Below are 19,051 nucleotides of genomic sequence, written 5' to 3'. Positions count from 1 at the left end.
GTCAATTTTTAGAGTTCCTACCTTAAAGGAGCTTTACAGTGTAACTGTAAAGAGAAAACAAGAAAACTTAGAACATTTGAGCACAAACCATGTGGAACTAACTATATTTGCCAGAGAAGAGAAGAGAGTCACTGAGACTAGAATCATCAGTGAAGACTTGAAGATCAGTCTTAAACTGGAAAAGAACGTAGGGTAGGCAAAACAGGAGCAGAAATGGAAGGTGGGAGGGAATACGGACGGTGAGAAAACTACTGTGATCAACTCAGAAGACACCAAACTGGAGGGAGTCAGGGTGCTAGCAAAGAAACTTGCACGGAAAAAGCAGGTCACAGAATATGATCTCAGGACCCCTGAGGGATCCCCAGATAAAAGTTTCACGTGATCCCAGGATTCTCCTCAGTTACCCTCAATCAAAACAACATATTGCAACAGAGTGAATACAGGAGTAGATAAGAGAATCTAAGTCCTGCCTATTAAATCAAGCATTAAAGAGATCTGCAAAAGTGCATAAAATAATGCTATTTTTCTCACTAAATTCTTTTGTTGTTTAGTAAGATAGTTATTTTTCATAAAAATGTTACTTTTGTTAACCTACAAGGGTATATTGCTAGTTTTAAATTAACCAACAAAGTTTTTCTTTAATTTTTCAGGAGTTTTTTGGTTAGTTTTTTCCGTTTTTTTTTGGCTTCACTATGAGGCATGTGAGATCTCAGTTCCCCAATCAGGGATCAAACCAACGTCCCCTGAACTGGAAGCACGGAGCCCCTGAACTGGACTGCCAGGGAAGTCCCTAATTTTTCAGTTTTGATTTCTAATACAATAACTATCCATAAACGTAACCCATATAAGTAAAAGCACTGTTGAGAGCCTCAATTTTCATACGTGTCCTATACATGTCCCCCCTGTAGTTTTAAATTATTTAGAATATTTCCTGTAAAAATATATGTAGTTATATTTTTTTTACTGAATCATCAATTTCTGCCTTTTAACTGACAACCTGATCATTTCAACCTGTCCACTGCTTTTTCTGCACTTTCTACATCCTTTCTGTTTGATAAATTGTTATCCCTTTATCCAGACAGAACCTTACTAGGCTCTCAGGCCCTGTTCTCCCCCCATCCAATCCTCATCAGGTTTAATGGATATACTTCCTCTATTTCTTTTCTTTTCTTTGGTCGTGGCTAAATTTTTTTAAGACAACAACCTTTACTTTGGTATTCAATCATTCTTTACATTGTGTACATCACACATACCTAGAAGCATCTGCGAGATTTCTCTACTCATTTGAGTTCTTCCTCAAGAAATGTTCCCCATGTGGGACTTTATATGTAACCTTCTACATTTGAGAATATTTTAATCATGCTCTTATACCTGAATGACAGTTGGCTGGATATAAAATTCAAGGTTCAAAGTTATTTTTGTCAATACTCTTTTTAATAAATTATTTATTTATTGGCTGCACTGGGTCTTCGTTGCTGTGTGCAGGTTTTCTCTAGTTGCAGTAAGCGAGTGCTACTCTTCATTGTGGTGCTCAGGCTTCTCTTTGCAGTGGCTTCTCTTGCTGCAGAGCACAGGCTCTAGGTACGTGGGCTTCAGTAGTTGTGGTATGCAGGCTCATTACTTGTGGCTCACGGGTTTAGCTGCTCCGCAGCACGTGGGATCTTCCTGGACCAGGAATTGAACCCATGCCCCCTCCAGAGGAAGCCTGGAGTCTTAACCACTGGAATACCAGGGAAGTTCCTCACTCCTTTTTAAAGCTGAACGATATTCCGGTTGGCCCTCTGTATTGCAGGTTCCGTATCCTCAGATTCTGGTATCTGCAGCAGGTCCTGGACCAATCCCCACAGACACCGAGGGACAACTGCAGGCCATCTTGTTTACTGATTCCTCTGTTGAGGAGCACTGGGTTGTGTCCACCTTTTGGCTACTGTGAGTAATACTATTATGAACAGTGGTATACAAGGATCTGAGTTCCTGTTACCATTCTTTTGGGTACATACTTAGGGGCAGAATACTGTAATTCTATGCTTAACTTTTTGAGAAACTGCCAAATGGTTTTCCGTAGTAGCTGCATCATTTTACATTCTCACCAGCAATGCACAAGGTTCTAATTTCTCCACATCCTCACCAACACTTGTTATTTTGTGGGTTTTCTTCTTTTGTGTTGGTAATAGCCAACCTAATGGGTGTAAAAGGGTATCCCATGTGATTCTGATTTGCATTTCCTTAAAGCCTAGTGATGTTAAGCATACTTTCATGTGCTTACTGGCCATGTGCATATCTTCTCTGGAGAAATATTTATTCAAGTCCTTTGCCCATTTTTTAAAATTAATTATTTATTTTTTATTGGCTGTGTTGGGTCTTTGTTGCTGCATGTGGGCTTTCTTTAGTTGCGGTGAGTGGCAGCTACTCTTCATTGTGGTGTGCGGGCTCCTCAGTGCTGTGGCTTCTCTTGTTGCGGAGCATGGGCTCTACGCATGTGGGTTTCAGTAGTTGTGGCACATGGGCTCAAAAGCTGTCCCGGACCAGGGTTCAAATGCATGTCCCCTGCATTGGCAGGTGGATTCTCAACCACTGCGCCACCCAGGAAGCCCCCTTTGCCCATTTTTTATTTGACTTGCTTTTTTGTTGTTGAGTTGTAGTTTTTTATATATTCTCTATACTAATCATTATCAGGTACACAATTTGCAAATATTTTCTCCCATTCTGTGGGTTATCTTTTTACTCTCTTGCTAGTGAGTGTCCTTTAACACACACAAGTTTTTAATTTTGATGAAGTCCAACTTATTTATTTTTTCTTGTGCTGACTATATTTTATTGTCATGTCCAAACAAACACTGCCAGATCTAACGTTATAAAATTCTCCCCTATGTTTTCTTCTAAGAGTTTTATTTTATAGTTTTAGCTCCATTCTGATGTGTGGGTTTCTTCCTCACAACCAAGCAATTAATTCAGTTCTCCAAGGAGACTGACTGGGTGTCAGACAAACTCAATTCTGACCCTATCTACCTGGAGAGAGCATCAGACTCCACAGGTTAAGAACTCAGTCCCACAAACTGACCTCACTTCATATGCCAACCATAGGTCCAAGTTGTTACTGGTGCTTCTGACCAACTGGCAATTAAACAGGTTCTCACGACCCCCTCCTTAGCTTCAATTAATTTGCTAGAACAGTTCACAGAACTCAAGAAATCAGTTTACTCACTAGATTAACAGTTTATTACAAAAGATATCAGCGGACACAAATTAACAGCCAAATGAGGAGATACACAGGGCGAGGTCCCAAACACAAGAGCTCTATCCCACAAGGAATTTGGGACCCAGCACATGGATGCATTCCAGTTCACCAACCCAGAAGCTCTCCAAATCTGTCCTTTTGGGGGTTTATGGAGGCCTCACTAAATAGGCATGATTGATTAAATCACTGGCCACTGGTGACTGAACTCAATCTCTGGCTCCTCTTCGCTCCCAGTTGGTGCGGGGGTGGGGATGCCAAAGTTCCAACCTTCTAATCAGTTGGTTAGTTCCCCTGGCAACCAGTTACCTAGAGACTTTTCAAAAGTCACATCTTTAACATAACAAAGACACTTTTAGGGCTCTCTTCATTTAGAAAATTCCAAGGGCTTTAGAAGCTCTGTGCCAGAAACAGGACAAAGATCAAATACATATTTATTATAAATCACAATACCAGTCGTCTTTAATCCATTTTGAGTTACTATTTGTATATGGTGTAAAATAACAATCCAACATAACTCTTTTGCATGTGGATATTCAATTTTCACAGCACCATTTGTTGAAAAGACTCTTCTTCCACTGAATGGTGTTAGCACCTTTGTAGAAAATCATTTGACCTTATATTTGAAGGTTTATCTCTAGACTCTCCATTCTGTTCCACTGGTCTGTATTTCTGTGTGAATGCCAGAACCACACTGCCTTGATTACTGTAGCTTGGCAGTAAGTTTTCAAATCAGAACATGCAAGCTCAACCTTTTCCTTGTTTTTCAAGACTGTTCTGGCTATCTAGAGTACCATGAGATTCCGTACCAATTTTAGGATGGTCTCCCCTATGTCTGTAAAAAAAGGTTCTTGGAATTTTGATATGGGTTGCACTGAATCTACAGATCATTCCGGGCAGTACTGTTCTCTTAACAATATTAAGTCTTTCAATCCATGAACATGAGCTATCTTTCCATTTATTTAGATATTCTTTCATTTCTCTCAGTAATGTTTTGTAGTTTTCAGTGTACACATTTTTTGCCTCCTTTGTTAAATTTATTGCTAAGTATTTTATTTTCCTTGATGCTGCAGTAAAGGAATTACTGTCTTAATTTCATTTTTGGATTACTCATTACTAGTGTACAGGTGTGCACTTGATTTTTGTTGGTTGATTTTGTATCCTTCAACGTTGCTGAATTCTTTTATTAGCTCTAATAGTTTTACTGTGGAATCTTCAGGGTTTTCTACTTATAAGATCATGTCATCTTGAACAGAGGTAAATTTACTTCTTCCCTTAGAATCTGGATGCCTATCATTTCTTTTTTCTGCCTAACTGCTCTGGCTAGAGCTTCCAATACTATGCTGAAAGCAGCCATCCTTGTCTTATTCTTAATATTAGGGGAAAAGAAATTTATCTTCCATTTCTTAACTTTCCTCTTATGCTTCCTATTTTGTACCTTCTTTCCTCCTATGAGGAAAAGTTCCTAAATATGATCTTCCAACTCACTAATTTTTCCTTTATCTTAAATTTGTCTCCTTATTTTGGCTATATTCATTAGGATTAATAAGCTTCTCTGGATTATGTATAACAAGAGAGAGCTCAACCCTAGTCTGTATCAGCTCCATTTAGCTCTGAGAAATTAGTGGGGGTGTAGATGAGTCCTAGGAGAAGAGACCCAAGAATCAGAAAACCACAGTCAATCACTTCCCATTCAACAAACAACTTTTCAGGTCAGTGATTCACTCCCATTCCAAAAGGAAAGGTAAAGTAACACTGGGAAGGATACATTCCTTTCATTATAATGTATCACTCCCTAAAAGTTTGATGGAAGAGGGGTAGGGAATTTAGGTAAAGAAATTTTAGGGGACTCCCCTGGCAATCCAGTAGTTAAGACTTCACCTTCCAATGCAGGGGGTGCAGGTTCCATCCCTGGTCAGGGAGCTAAGATCCTACATGCCTCAGGGCCAAAAAAGAAAAATATAAACCAGAAGCAATATTGTAACAAATTCAGTAAAGACTTAAAAAAAAAAAAAAAAGTCTTCATCAAAAAGAGAAATCTTTGAAAAAAAAAGGAAAGAAAGACATTTTAGGAGTGAGACTTTTAGAGGGTAGAGAAGTTTGGGGAGTGCTATCATGATTTATTCTTGAGGACACAGTCAGAGGGCAGATACTAAATATCAAGACAACACTGGAGGTGAAGATTAAGACCTGAATTCAAATATTTGAACATATTTGTTCTACTATGATGGAAAAGAGAAATATGGAAAAGGAAGGAAAGAGACAATTGTTACTGGCAATGACAAAGAAAGCTTTTGATTTTAAATCATACTTACAATAACCAAGTCCCAGAACAGTACTAACAAACTTACATAGAAAATAACAATTATGCAAAAAATTTGCAAATGGCAATAATCCTAACAGGAACACAAAATATTTCCAAGTTATAGCAGAAAGTCACAGAAATATTCTGCCGCATTTACCTACCTGGACCAAACTTACATGCTTCCACTACCTTCATTCTAAGGTGCATTTCTAGAACCAATTTCATATTCCATCAACATTCTGTATTTGCTTCAAAGACCAAAGGGAAGCCTGGCTCCCTTATTCAGCTCTCATCTTTATTCTGCCAAAGCATCATCTGCCAGCTTCTTCAAACACAGGAGTTGTGTTTTGAGAAAAGAGAAAATGGGCTTCTGCCAGCTGGGTAGCTGCCTCCTCAGAATAAAAATCTTTTCAGGTTATGTACTGACTCCTTAACAGAGGCTAATTATAGGCCAAGAAACAGCGAAGACAAGGTATTTGCAGGTTCCTGATGTTAATAATGCTCAACAGAAATCTGACATCTCAAAATGAGAATCTCCCAAAACATCTTAATCCGAAATTCCGGGATAGCATGAATATTTTAAAAACTTTCATCTGGAGTCTAGTCAGCATGAAAAAGAACTATACTGTTTTAAGAACAGAAGTCCAGACAAGAAGTAAATAAGTTAACTGCAGAATGTTGATCTAAGAAAAATTTCAGATTCTAATCCAGAAATAAAATACAACACTGATAAGCTGCAAAATGTGGGTGGGTGAACACCTGACTCAATCATAAGTTTTTAAAATACCAATCTGTTACTATCAACTCTGGAAACAGTTCCTAAATCAATTGGCTCTGTCTCATTATGTTTCTTTTTTCTTTGTTTTTAATATTTTAAAACCAGCTTGTCAATTTCCACAAATAAATCAGTTGATATTCTGGTGGGGATTATGCTGAATCTATACAAATCAGTTTGGGGTGTACTGCCATCTCAACAATGTTAAGTCTTACAGTTCATGAACACAAGATGTTTTTCATTTAAGATATAATGGTCTCTATGATTTAAAGACTTCGGCATCTGTATCAACAAAATTATTGCCTAATGGTTAATCAAATAGTTCCTATTAATTTAAAACTTAGGAGACACAGAGTTTTACAAGACAGGCTATTTACTAACCAACACTAAGCTCATAAATCAAAGGAATTATGGTGGCATTTCCAAAGAGAAAGTTTAGAAATTAGATAATTAGAAATTTCTACCTGATGCCTTTATCATTTACTGAAAGGAATTCTCACTATATTAATTCCTTAAAAAAAAAAAAAAAGGAAGTAGAAGGTACTTAAATCCCTTCCCCAATTTTGAGAAAGGAGAACAGAAGAAAGAAAATGACCACTACTACTAGTATATACTAATTTGAAGTGTACAGATCTAGATTTCTCTACTTAATTACAAATAATCCCTTACATACTGCCTGGGCAATCATCTGAGTTCCATACTGCTTACCATGATCAATACTGACCCTAATCCCAGTGGGAAATAAGTATGGGCTTCATTCAATTTCCAAAATCAACTCTAAATCTTCTTTCAAGTCATATCAGACTGGCTGAGAAGCTAAATCGAAAAAAGAGAAAAACTTTTCTCCCTAGAAATTACCATTCCCCCGGCCTTTTCTTTAGTAAGGTAGTTTAGCTGCGAGGGCAATGCCCATTTTATATCCATGCAAGCATCTAGAGTTAGTTTACTACATCTAGGATTTCACCTGCAGAGCTGAAAAGGCAATTGTTCTGGTTCCACAAAGATTCAAACCTAAAACCCTTAGTTTTTTCGCTGCAACTGTCTGCATGCGAGGCCGGCTAACATTTCTGGCCTTGATCAAGCATCACACACACCCTTATTGAGCACACCAGGCAAATGAAACCATTCTGCACCAGTCACCAGCCATCTGTTCCACTATTTTAAAAAACCCAGTGCTGTTTTCTCCTCCACACTACACTGCCTTTTCAAAAAACTCCTTTGCAAATTCTACTTTCCTGGTATCAGCTTCTCCATCAACAACCTCGAGACTTCATACTTCAAACATTAGGTAATAAGAAACTTCTTTCCAGTCTCTTACCCAGCAATCTCAAGCTTTTCACCACATATCTAAGGATATTTTAATGGAATAGTACACAAAACTCTCAAGATACTTATCAAATAAGAAATGAATATGAAAACTACCCTCATAAAGTATCACATATTGGAATGTCGGACAAACCCTCAAGAAGCCCTTACAGGAAGAAAATTTAAATGCATTAAAGTCTTTGAGAATCAAAAACCCTGAAAATGCCCAGTCTAATGTAAAAATATAATAGTCATAAAGATGACTTCAAAACACTTCAAGATATCCTGTGTCTTAGATTAATTTTATCACATTCCATTATTTAAAAAATGTAAAAGGTACATACCTGGTACATTCTAAATCATTCAATTAATCAGAATATTGACTTAAACAAACCGTCCAGTTCCTTCATCTCTTACTCTGTGAGCTTAAGACCTTCCAGAGCTTATTCAACCATGTACAGTAGCAACACCCAGGCTACCACCTCGCACAAAGGGTTTTTTAAAATTGCATTTTGGGTAAATGAATGTGTACTAAAAAGAGTCTGTGGGTGGGACGTTCCTGCTGGCACAGTGGTTGAGAATCCACCTGCCAATGCAGGGGACACAAGTTCGATCCCTGCTCCGGGAAGATTCAACATGCTGCCGAGCAACTAAGCCACAACTACTGAGCCTTTGCTCTAGAGCCCACAAGCCACAACTATTGAGCCCATGTGCCACAACTACTGAAGCCCTTTCACCTAGAGCCCACGCTCCACAACAAGAGAAGCCACCGCTTGTCACAACTAGAGAAAGCCGTGCAGCAACGAAGACCCAAGGCAGCCAAAAAAAGAGAGAAAAAGACTGTGGAAAGGGAAGACACTGTGGAACATTCAATGACACCTCGAACCACATGTTTTACAGCCTGGTTATGTAAAGCATTTAATATAGGACAAAGACATCAGAAAGAGATTTGGTATTAGCAAACAGCTCAGAAAGAAACTTCACTGCCCTCAAACCTTATAGCTACCTCCCTTCCCCTCAAAAAGAGGCCTGCAAGGAGTAAGTTAATTCCTCTCAGATATACTGTTTCACAGTGTGAAACAATCCAATATAATTATAACATCCTATCTTGAAATAAAGATTACAGTGTATGGAAAAATCTACCCTTCCCAACTACTTTGGGAAGAAAGAAATGAGCTGCCAGAGCTGAGGGGTATGAACAAAGTCCTTTTCCTCACTTCGTTCCATTAAAATTTCTACAAGCACACCAAAGTGTGGAGGAAGTATTTGTTTTGAGGAAGTGAGGAGTGTTTTGAAAAAAAGTGCAGAGAACTAAAAGCCTTACAGTATCCATGTAAGAGTTATTATCCTTCCCAAAGATTCTCACTGCTTTAATAACTGCTCAACAAGGACTGTGGGAAATCCCCAGGAAGCACACCACATACTGCCATCAAAAGCAACACACAAACACACATACAGAGGGCTCACACCAGCAACTGCCCTAACATTTGAAAATTTCAGTTAATTGCAGATAAGTACTATCACTCCAGGTATCTCAGTCCACCTGATCCATGCAACTTGTGCCTCACTGCGCCTGCCCACATGACCTAATCCCCAAGAGCTCCAAAGAAGCAAGTGACCTCAGGACGAACGTGCAAGTCAGCAAGCCCTCCGTACCGGCAAGTCCACGCTGACGTCGGTCCCATCCAGGAGGGACACCCGGCAGGTGATGACCGCCCTCGCATCCCCGGCCGCAGGGATGTGCGTGGCTGCGCGCTGGGCCTCGCGGAGCCGGTCCTTTTCAGCCTGTTTGCGCATCGACCGGCGGCCAAGCGTTCTGCGGAAGAAGCTCAGCATTTTGTCACTGGGAAACGAGAGGAAAAGGAGTCAGAGGTGTCCCCACGATTTGCTGTCAGGCAAATGGTGTAATTTAGTAAAGTTTGTGGACATTAGGAGATATTTTATTAAAAAGAGCACCTGGTCAAGCACATTTGGAAAAAAATAATTAAAAGTGGCTACTTTAGTTGAGTTTTTAACGACCTTAACATAAAATAAGAGCTATGGGTCACACCACTTCTAAACTTTCTGGACTATTTTGTAAAGAGCTAATCTGGTAAGAGAGGGGCAAACATTTATGAAGTTCATCAGGTCTTTTGGGCCAATAAATTATATGTATAACAACCATATACCCCTATAAACACTAGATTTCACTATGCACTAAGATGCCCTTCGATAATAACAACCACCCTAAGAAGTTCCATTTTTTTCTCTGCCCATTCATAGTAAAAATATAAAAATAATCACCTATTTTAGCTAAAATACAAATATAATTCAAATACAAGTTTTTATCCAAAAATAAATAAGTGGGACCTAATGAAACTTCAAAGCTTCTGCACAGCAAAGGAAACTATAAGCAAGACAAAAAGACAACCCTCAGAATGAGAGAAAATATTTGCAAATGAATCAACAAAGAATTAATCTCCAAAATATATAAATAGTTCATCCAGCTCAATATCAAAAAAACAAACAACCCAATACAAAAATGGGCAGAAGACCTAAATAGGCATTTCTCCAAAGAAGACATACAGATGGCTAAGAGGCACATGAAAAGCTGCTCAACATCACTAATTATTAGAGAAATGCAAATCAAAACTACAATGACGTATCACCACACACCAGTGAGAATGGGCATCACCAGAAAATCGACAAACAGTAAATGCTGGAGAGGATGTGGAGAAAAGGGAACGCTCTTGCACTGTTGGTGGGAATGTAAACTGATACAGCCACTATGGAGAACAGTGTGGAGGTTCCTTGCAAAACTGAAAATAGAGTTACCATATGACCCAGCAATCCCACTGCTGGGCATATACCCAGAGACATGGGTATAAAAGACAGATGCACTCCAATGTTCACTGTGGCACTATTTACAATAGCCAGGACATGGAAGCCACCTAAATGCCCATCAACAGATGAATGGATAAAAAAGATGTGGTACATATATACAACGAATATTACTCAGCTGTAAAAAGCAATGAAACTGGGACATCTGTAGAGACATGGATGGACCTAGAGACTGTCATACAGAGTGAAGTGAGTCAGAAAGAGAAAAACAAATATCGTATATTAACATATATATGTGGAATATAGAAAAATGGTACAAATCAACCAGTTTGCAAGGCAGAAATAGAGACACAGATGTAGAGAACAAACATGGACACCAAGTAGGGAAAGTGGGGAGGGTTGGGGGGGAAATAAATTGGGAGATTGGGATACCAAATAGTATACTCTAAATATATGCAGTTTATTCTATGTTAACTGTATCTCAATAAAAGTTCTTAGAAAAAAAAAAAACAAATACTACAAGGCCATAGTGATCAAGACAGTATGGTACTGGCAAAAAAATAGAAAGGAAGATCAATGGAATAGAATAGAGAACTCAGAAGTAAGCCCAAACACATATGGGCACCTTATCTTTGACAAAGGAGGCACGAATATACAATGGAAAAAAGACAGCCTCTTCAATAAGTGGTGCTGGGAAAATTGGACAGCAACATATAAAAGAATGAAATTAGAACACTTCCTAACACCATACACAAAAATAAACTCCAAATGGATTAAAGACCTACATGTAAGGCCAGACACTATCAAACTCCTAGAGGAAAACATAGGCAGAACACTCTATGACATCCATCAAAGCAAGATCCTTTTTGACCCACCTCCTAGAATCATGGAAATAAAATCAAGAATAAACAAATGGGACCTCATGAAACTTAAAAGCTTTTGCACAGTGAAAGAAACCATAAACAAGACTAAAAGGCAACCCTCAGAATGGGAAAAAATAATTGCCTATGAAACAACGGACAAAGGATTAACCTCCAAAATATACAAGCAGCTCATGAAGCTTAATACCAAAAAAGCAAATAACCCAATCCACAAATGGGCAGAAGACCTAAATCGACATTTCTCCAAAGAAGACATACAGAAGGCCAACAAACACATGAAAAGATGCTCAACATCACTCATCATCAGAGAAATGCAAGTCAAAGCTACAATGAGGTATCACCTCACACCAGTCAGAATGGCCATCATCACAAAATCTGGAAACCACAAATGCTGGAGAGGGTGTGGAGAAAAGGGAACTCTCCTGCACTGTTGGTGGGAGTGTAAGTTGGTACAGCCACTATGGAAAACAATTTGGAGGTTCCTTAAAAAACTACAAATAGAATTACCATATGATCCAGTCATCCCACTCCTGGGCATATACCCAAAGAAAGCCATAATCCCAAAAGAAACTTGTACCATAATGTTTATTGCAGCACTCTTTACAATAGCCAGGACATGGAAGCAACCTAAATGCCCATCAACAAATGAATGGATACAGAAGATGTGGCATATATATACAATGGAATATCACTCAGCTATAAAAAGGGATGAGATGGAGCTATATGTAATGAGGTGGATAGAACTACAATCTGTCATACAAAGTGAAGAAAGTCAGAAAGAGAAGGACAAATATTGTATGCTAACTCACATATACGGAATCTAAAAATGGTACTGATGAACTCAGTGACAAGAACAAGGATGCAGATACAAAGAATGGACTGGAGAACTCGAGGTATGGGAGGGGGCAGGGGGTGAAGGGGAAACTGAGACGAAGCGAGAGAGTAGCACAGACGTATATATACTACCAACTGTAAAATAGTCAGTGGGAAGTTGTTGTATAACAAAGGGAGTCCAACTTGAGGATGGAAGATGCCTTAGAGGACTGGGGCGGGGAGGGTGGGGGGGACTCGAGGGTGGGGGAGTCAAGGAAGGGAGGGAATACGGGGATATGTGTATAAAAACAGATGACTGAACCTGGTGTACCCCAAAAAAAATTTAAAAAAAAAACCAAATACAAGTTTTTATCAAACATTCTACTATTACTTACAGATTTTAAACTGCTACTTAATATAAACAATTCTTTACAATGCTAAAGAATTAATGCTTCTTTCCTTATCTCTAGTAAGAACATTAAGGTTAATCAAAATAATTAAAACAGGGCTTCCCTGGTGGCGCAGTGGTTAAGAATCCACTTGCCAGTGCAGGGAACACGGGTTAGACCCCGGGCCTGGGAAGATCCCACATGCCATGGAGCAACTAAGCCCGTGTGCCACAACTACTGAGCCTGCACTCTAAAGCCCATGAGCCACAACTGTTGAGCCCACAGGCCACAACTACTGAAGCCCAAGCACCTAGAGCCCGTGCTCCACAAGAAAAGCCACTGCAAAGAGAAGCCCGAGCAACGTGCAACGTAACAGAGTAGCCCCTGCTCCTCACAACTAGAGAAAGTCTGGTGCAGCAACAAAGATCCAACGCAGCCAATAAATAAATAAATTTATTAAAATAATCATAAAACAGGTTAAATACAGCACACATAAAATGGAAACATCATAACAACTATCTTGCTAACCTAAAGGTTAATTTATAAAACTAGGAGAGTCTGAGAAAAATAAGTACATGTAACCAAGCCAACAAATAAAAAAAGACAATTATTAATTCCAGAGAAAACAAGTTGTGCAGAAAAGGGAAAGTAATCACTTCACGGCTCAGCTAATAATTTAGTCATAATACATAAACACTAACATGGATCTAACCATAAGTATAAAGCAACGATAACTGAAAGGAGGTGTATAATACAGGTAAGGATGGACAGAGACCTAATTCCTCATCTTCCCTGGTAGGAATTCAATAGATAGTTCATGAAACTAAAAATCAAGAAGTAGCAATAGAGCTTATTATTTAAAATATGAAAGTGGTTGCCTTGAGGAGGCAGAATTCAGGAGAGTCCTCTTTTTGGAAGAAGCCTTCAGATCAGATGACTTTTTCAACTGGATACACTTTTAAACTTGATAAAAATAAAAGCTAATTTTAAAATAAATACTATCACATGAAAACTAAAGTGTCCATGAACTGAAGATTACTGGACACATATTTCAAGTATGGATATTCCTACATAATTACATAAACTGGCAAAGCCACAATACTTGTCATCTGTACATGCATCTGCTTACATCTCAGGAAACAGCTAAAATTTCAGATAGCTTTTCAGTTTACAAAGGATTCATACATAACATCTGGCCCCAGTCTCCTTCCCTGCAAGTATCTTTTCCAGCATTGCTCCCTTTGCACCTTGCTGGCCAGTCTCATTTCAGCTGCCTGTAAAAGGTTGTTCTTGTCACCCCAGAATTCTAAGGCCCTATGTCAGAGAATCCCTACTTACTCCTGCTAACTCCCCCTAACCCTCGCCTGAGGAACATTCTCTGACATCTAAAGAGTTAGTCACTCCCATCATCACACTCTCACTGAACCTTGAAAATGTTTTTCTGCTTCACTAATCAGATTTTAATTATTCATTTACACGTCTGTCTCTTTTATTGTAAGCTCCTTGAGGACACAATTCCTACTTTGAACAGCTAGCCACCCAGCACATTTAATCATCAAGTACAACAAATGTTTAGTAAATAATCTTACTTGGTACTCAGAAAAACTCCCCCAAGTATTGTCTCATTTTGATGAGCAAACTAAGGGTCACAGAAATTAAACCACTGACCACGTTCATTATTTATTAAATACTGAAGACAGAGGCTCAAATTGATTTTCTGACTCCTAATCTTGGTCTTTGTACATCATAGGACTATTCATGCAAAACTCACATTATAGAGATAAGAAAGAAATTATCAAAGATCACAGCTAAAAAGATACTGAATGAAAATACAAATATAAAACATACATGATGATTTGCTTTTTAAAACTTAATTCAGCATATTCAAGAAATAAATTGCTAAGGGGTAAAAAAAAGGAGATGCAAAGGAAACTACAGATTCAAAGAGACTTAAAACATATCAAAAAATCATAATGTGTCAATCATACTTTTAGATTCTATTTCCACTACAAGTTTTCTTAAGTTGTCAGATGTTATCATTGAGGGAAGCTAGGTGAAAGGTATATGGGAACTCTGTACTATTGTAACTTCAACATAAGTCTAAAATTACTTCAAACTAAAATATTTCTTCAAGTCACACATTAGTTATTATACATATAATTTATAAGAAGTCTTGCATAACCACCTGAAGCTTTAAACTAAATGCATCTGTAAACATGATAAAAATAAAAGCTGAAATATTAAAATAAATAACATTTAAAAATTCAGTAGCTACCAACTGAGAATTACAGCCTCATTTTACATGTATACATACTCCTGTGTAATTAAGTAAACTGGCAAAACCATGACAGTTGTCACTGGAAGTTCCTAAGGACACAAATTATACACAGACACATCTGAACACTCACTGGATTGTTTATGATAACCAAGGAAGTACTGCCAACTTTCTTTTGGATAAAATAGTGGTTTTAAAGATATGTTTTAAAAAAAAGTCTTTACCTTCTAAAAATATATATACTGAAACATTTATAGAGGAAAGGATGTGATGTCTAGTATTCACATCAAAATAATACAAAGAAGGGAGTTAAGTGAGAAGAGAGATGACACACATTGGCCAGATAACTGGTCAACTGCTGAGGCTGATGGGTACATGAGGGCTAATTGTATTCTTTTGACTACTTCTATATACATTGAATTTTGCCATAATAAAGAAGTTTTTTTAAGGGAAAAAAATGTTTAGAGTGCACTACCACTCTGTGGTTCCTAGGAAGTAAGTGAATTATAAAAGAAGTTTTCTTTCACCTCACCCTACACCTTAAAAATAGACTCACTATACAAGCAGAGTTAACAGTCAATGTGCTAAGGAAAAACACAACTTTTTTCTTATTTATAATTTTAATAACTGTATTTTGAACTATGAAACCCAATGCCACAAATAACAGGTTCTTTTATAAAAGAATATGAATGGACTTACATAAAAACAAATTTCAGATGGACTAAATAAGTAAAAGAAATGAGTACTAGAAAAAAGCAAACAGTATATTAGGGTGAAGGGCTTTTAAATTTTTCTGCAAAAAAATTTTTAAAGGATTAATATGCAGTTTCATAAAGAACTATCAAAAAAAGGAAAGAACGAACGAGCACAAATCGTTAAGATAAACAACCCAGAAGAGAAAGAATGAACAAGATATGAAGAAACAAATTCTAAAAGATGATATGCAATAAAAATATTCATTATAAAGATGTTCAACCTCAACAGTAACCAAGGAAATCCAAATTAAAAAACTAAGATACTGTCTGCCATTTAAAAGACTCTAGATACTCAGTGCTGAAAAAGATATGTGAAAAACAACCACCCTCACACCACGTCCTCTTGGAGGAAGAAGTGACCACACTACCAAAAATTTTAACGTGCATACCCTTTCACACAGGAATTCTATTTCTGGTAGGATATCCTAAAGAAATGTCCCATATGTGCTCCAAGTCACAGAAACAAGAATTTTCAGGGCATAATTAACTTAAAAACATGTTAAATGCAACCAGTTAAATAATGGTTCATACAATGGCATTCAGCACAGTTGTTTTTAAAGTACAGTGGACACAGACACTGACAAAATTTATAAGTGAAAAATGAAATTAGAAAAATGAATATAGTTTAATTCCACACTGGGGTGGGATATATACATATACATGCCTATTATACTTTATACACATACAAAGGCACTAGAAGAACATGTAAACTTAACCAAAGTTATCTCTGTAAAGGATCATGTGGACGTACTTAGTTCTTCTATAATAAGAATACATGAATATGTCAGGAGACTTTTTTAATTTATTGTTTAAAAAAAAGTTTTCCCACATTCACTCTTTTCCCACCCCGCCCCCCATTCCCAGCACTCTTCCTCAAGCTGCATCAGTGGGTTTTAAGCAACGACCAATCTGAGCCCTGTTAACAACCTTTAATGGCCTTGCTCCCCATCCAGCTCCTCCTCTACCGGTGACCCTTCTGGCGCCCGCTCCCCCCTGCTTGCTGTGCTCTAGTAACTCTTCCACTCAGTCCAAGAGTCTTTAACTGGGGGCCTTTTTCCACCTTAGCTGATCCATCTTTCTGGAATGCCCCTCTCCACTTCAGCTCCCCCCACCCTCTCCTACTTCACATGCCCCCTTCAGATTTCTGGTTGAAATGTCTTTTCCTCACAAAAGCATTCCTGCCTTCTAAGTTAGGATCTGCTTTTAGTACCCCTAGTCTGCTCTTCATAACACTGAAGGAAACCGTAATTAAATACCCCATTGTTTATTTTACTATGTATTTCCCCCACCAAGACACAAGGACAGGGACCTAGTCTGACTCGGTTCCCCCACTATGGCCCAGCCAGCACAGCGAAGCACATATCAGGCGCTCTATGAAGAGCTTGTCTAAAATCATACAATGAAATTTCTGGATGGTCGGTTTATACATATTTTTTAAATACTAGTTTTGAATCTATTACGTTTAACTTTTCAGCTGTGAACTAAGAAGAGTTTCCAACACAACCGGAAAAATGCAAACTGAAGTCATCCATTTCCCACATAAATTAACTGAAGTATTTTTTTTCTTTAAATACATACCTAAAACTCAAAAGTCTGCCGTGGTAAGTGTACACTCTCTTACGTGACGGGCGGACACAATCTTTGGTAAGCAGTTGCTCCCACCCCCACCCCACCCCCAGGAAAGATTTATTACTCGCAGAAAGTAAGAACACCGGGGATCTTTCCAGCATTGCTTCCTGATAAAGCAGTAACACTAATCTACAGCAAACAGCCTCAGGATCCTAACACCTTCGTCCCAGTAATCCCCACACAGAAAGTGTCTGTAAGGGGAAAATTCAGCACAATTGATTAAACGTATCGTTTTCTAATGAACTTTACCTGAAGAAGGAGAAAACCCTGCAAACTCGCTTATGTACAAACAATCCACTAGGCCAGGTCGGGTTCAGCAACCTGTTAGAACAGAAATGGAGTGACGGAAAACTTTTTCCTTAACTCTGAAAAAAACACGATGTTAGAATGTTGCCAGACGGTCTAGAAGACACAGGTGTTGCTGTTCTGACGGCGGAACCGCAAGGGCAGGTACCACGGAGGCCGACACCCCAGGAGCCCGGCGTTCGCGGGGCGGGGAGGGGGGAGGGGGTCCCGGAACCCCCTCCCCCCTCCCCGCCCCCACCCCGGGACACCTGCCGGCCCGCTTCCAGGGCGCGTCAGCCCGAAGCGCTCGCGACAAGCCCGCAACGCGTCCCCGAGCGGCCACGTCCGCCCGCAGGTGGACGCCCGGCCCAGCCTCCCACCCTCAGCGCCCGGCCCTGAGGCCGCCGCCCTCCCGCCCCTCCCGGGGGCACCTTCCGCCGCCGACGGGAAAGCGCCGGGCGGCCCGAGGGTCCCGGGCGAGGCCGCAGCCCCGGTGCCGGCGAGCAGGGGGCGAGGAATCGGGCGCGCGGCGTGCTTACCTGGCGGCGACCACCCACGGCCACGAGAACGGAGAGACCCACGCGAGGCGTGAGGGGGCGACTCCGGGGAGACGCCGAGAAATGGCGGCCAGAGGCGCGCCCACCGCACTAATCCCCGCAGACCCCCGCCGCCGGCCCGCCCCTTAAAGCCCCTAAGCTCCGCCCCGGGGGTGGGGCATGCCGCTCTTAAATGGGCAACGACACCGCCCCGGAAATTGCGGGGCGGGGCGATGCTCGCGTTAAAGCGGCGGTGCAGACCTGGCTGGAGCGCTGGTGGCTGGTTTAAAGGGACGCTGCCGGAACCGGGTACCCCACGTTAGTCCTGTCGCCCTGCCGGCTTAGCCTGCGCACGAAGCCCGGCGTCAGGTGCCTCTAGGACATGCTGTCCGTCCTTCAACAAGTTAATTCACTCAGCAAATATTTACCGCCCGGCTGTATTCTAGTGGGGACAGAGACGGGCAGAGCTCCGAGGGCTTCAGTGGAGGACCTGCTGGCCGAAAGCGGGAGGGCCCTTCCTGGGGTTTGGTGCTGCCCGTTTGACCCTCCACCACCCCAAGCCCTTAACAGTCGTTTCGGAGGCACAGCTGGTCTCTGCCCCGTGTGCTCCTGGCTGGAGTTGCCCAAAGGGCTTCCTTCACTCTTCCGTGTGGCTTCTCGTCTGGGGTGGCTCTTATGAGCAACTGAGTTTTCTTAGACGTCTGGAGCAGAGTAGTTGAAGTGGCTGGGGCCCTCAAAGAGTGAAAACTGAAGCTCCAAGGCCTATTAGGACAACGACCAGAAGTCACACGCTGCCACTTCTGTTGCCAGTTATTAGTAAAGCGAGTCAGAAAGCCAGGCCAGTTTCAAAAGGGATGGAAACAGCATTCCACCTATTTTTTTCCTTTCTTTTAATAGTATTAAAGTAGATAAGTTTTCTTTCTCTACTTTTAAAAAGTAGCTTTCAGATGTGATTCATTTATAGTACAATTCCCCCGTTTAAAGTGTACACTTCAGTGGCTTTTTGCATATTCACAAAGTTGTGCAACCATCATTACAATCTAATTAT

At 40.1% G+C, this 19,051-nt stretch overlaps 1 protein-coding gene across 3 annotated transcripts in view; it reads right to left on the bottom strand.

Annotated features, from left to right (window-relative positions):
- The window catches only part of EPB41L5 (erythrocyte membrane protein band 4.1 like 5), a 134,268-nt gene extending 116,116 nt beyond the window's left edge, over positions 1-18,152 (bottom strand). For 2 of the 3 annotated variants that reach the window (XM_057744457.1, XM_057744454.1), the window contains exons 1-3: positions 18,007-18,152; positions 17,432-17,503; positions 9,277-9,463 (exon numbers count right to left, since the gene is read on the bottom strand). In XM_057744457.1, coding sequence (XP_057600440.1) covers positions 9,277-9,456 — 180 coding nt within the window. In that variant the 5' untranslated portion in view covers positions 9,457-9,463; positions 17,432-17,503; positions 18,007-18,152. The remainder of the gene's footprint in view (positions 1-9,276; positions 9,464-17,431; positions 17,504-18,006) is intronic. The other variant, XM_057744456.1, reaches the window with a different exon arrangement.
- Between the last annotated feature and the right edge of the window lie 899 nt (positions 18,153-19,051).

Source organism: Hippopotamus amphibius, chromosome 8 (genome assembly GCF_030028045.1).
Source record: "Hippopotamus amphibius kiboko isolate mHipAmp2 chromosome 8, mHipAmp2.hap2, whole genome shotgun sequence".
Lineage (NCBI taxonomy): Eukaryota > Metazoa > Chordata > Mammalia > Artiodactyla > Hippopotamidae > Hippopotamus > Hippopotamus amphibius.
Note: the sequence above shows the minus strand (reverse complement) of the source record. Positions and strands in the feature narration are given on the sequence as shown.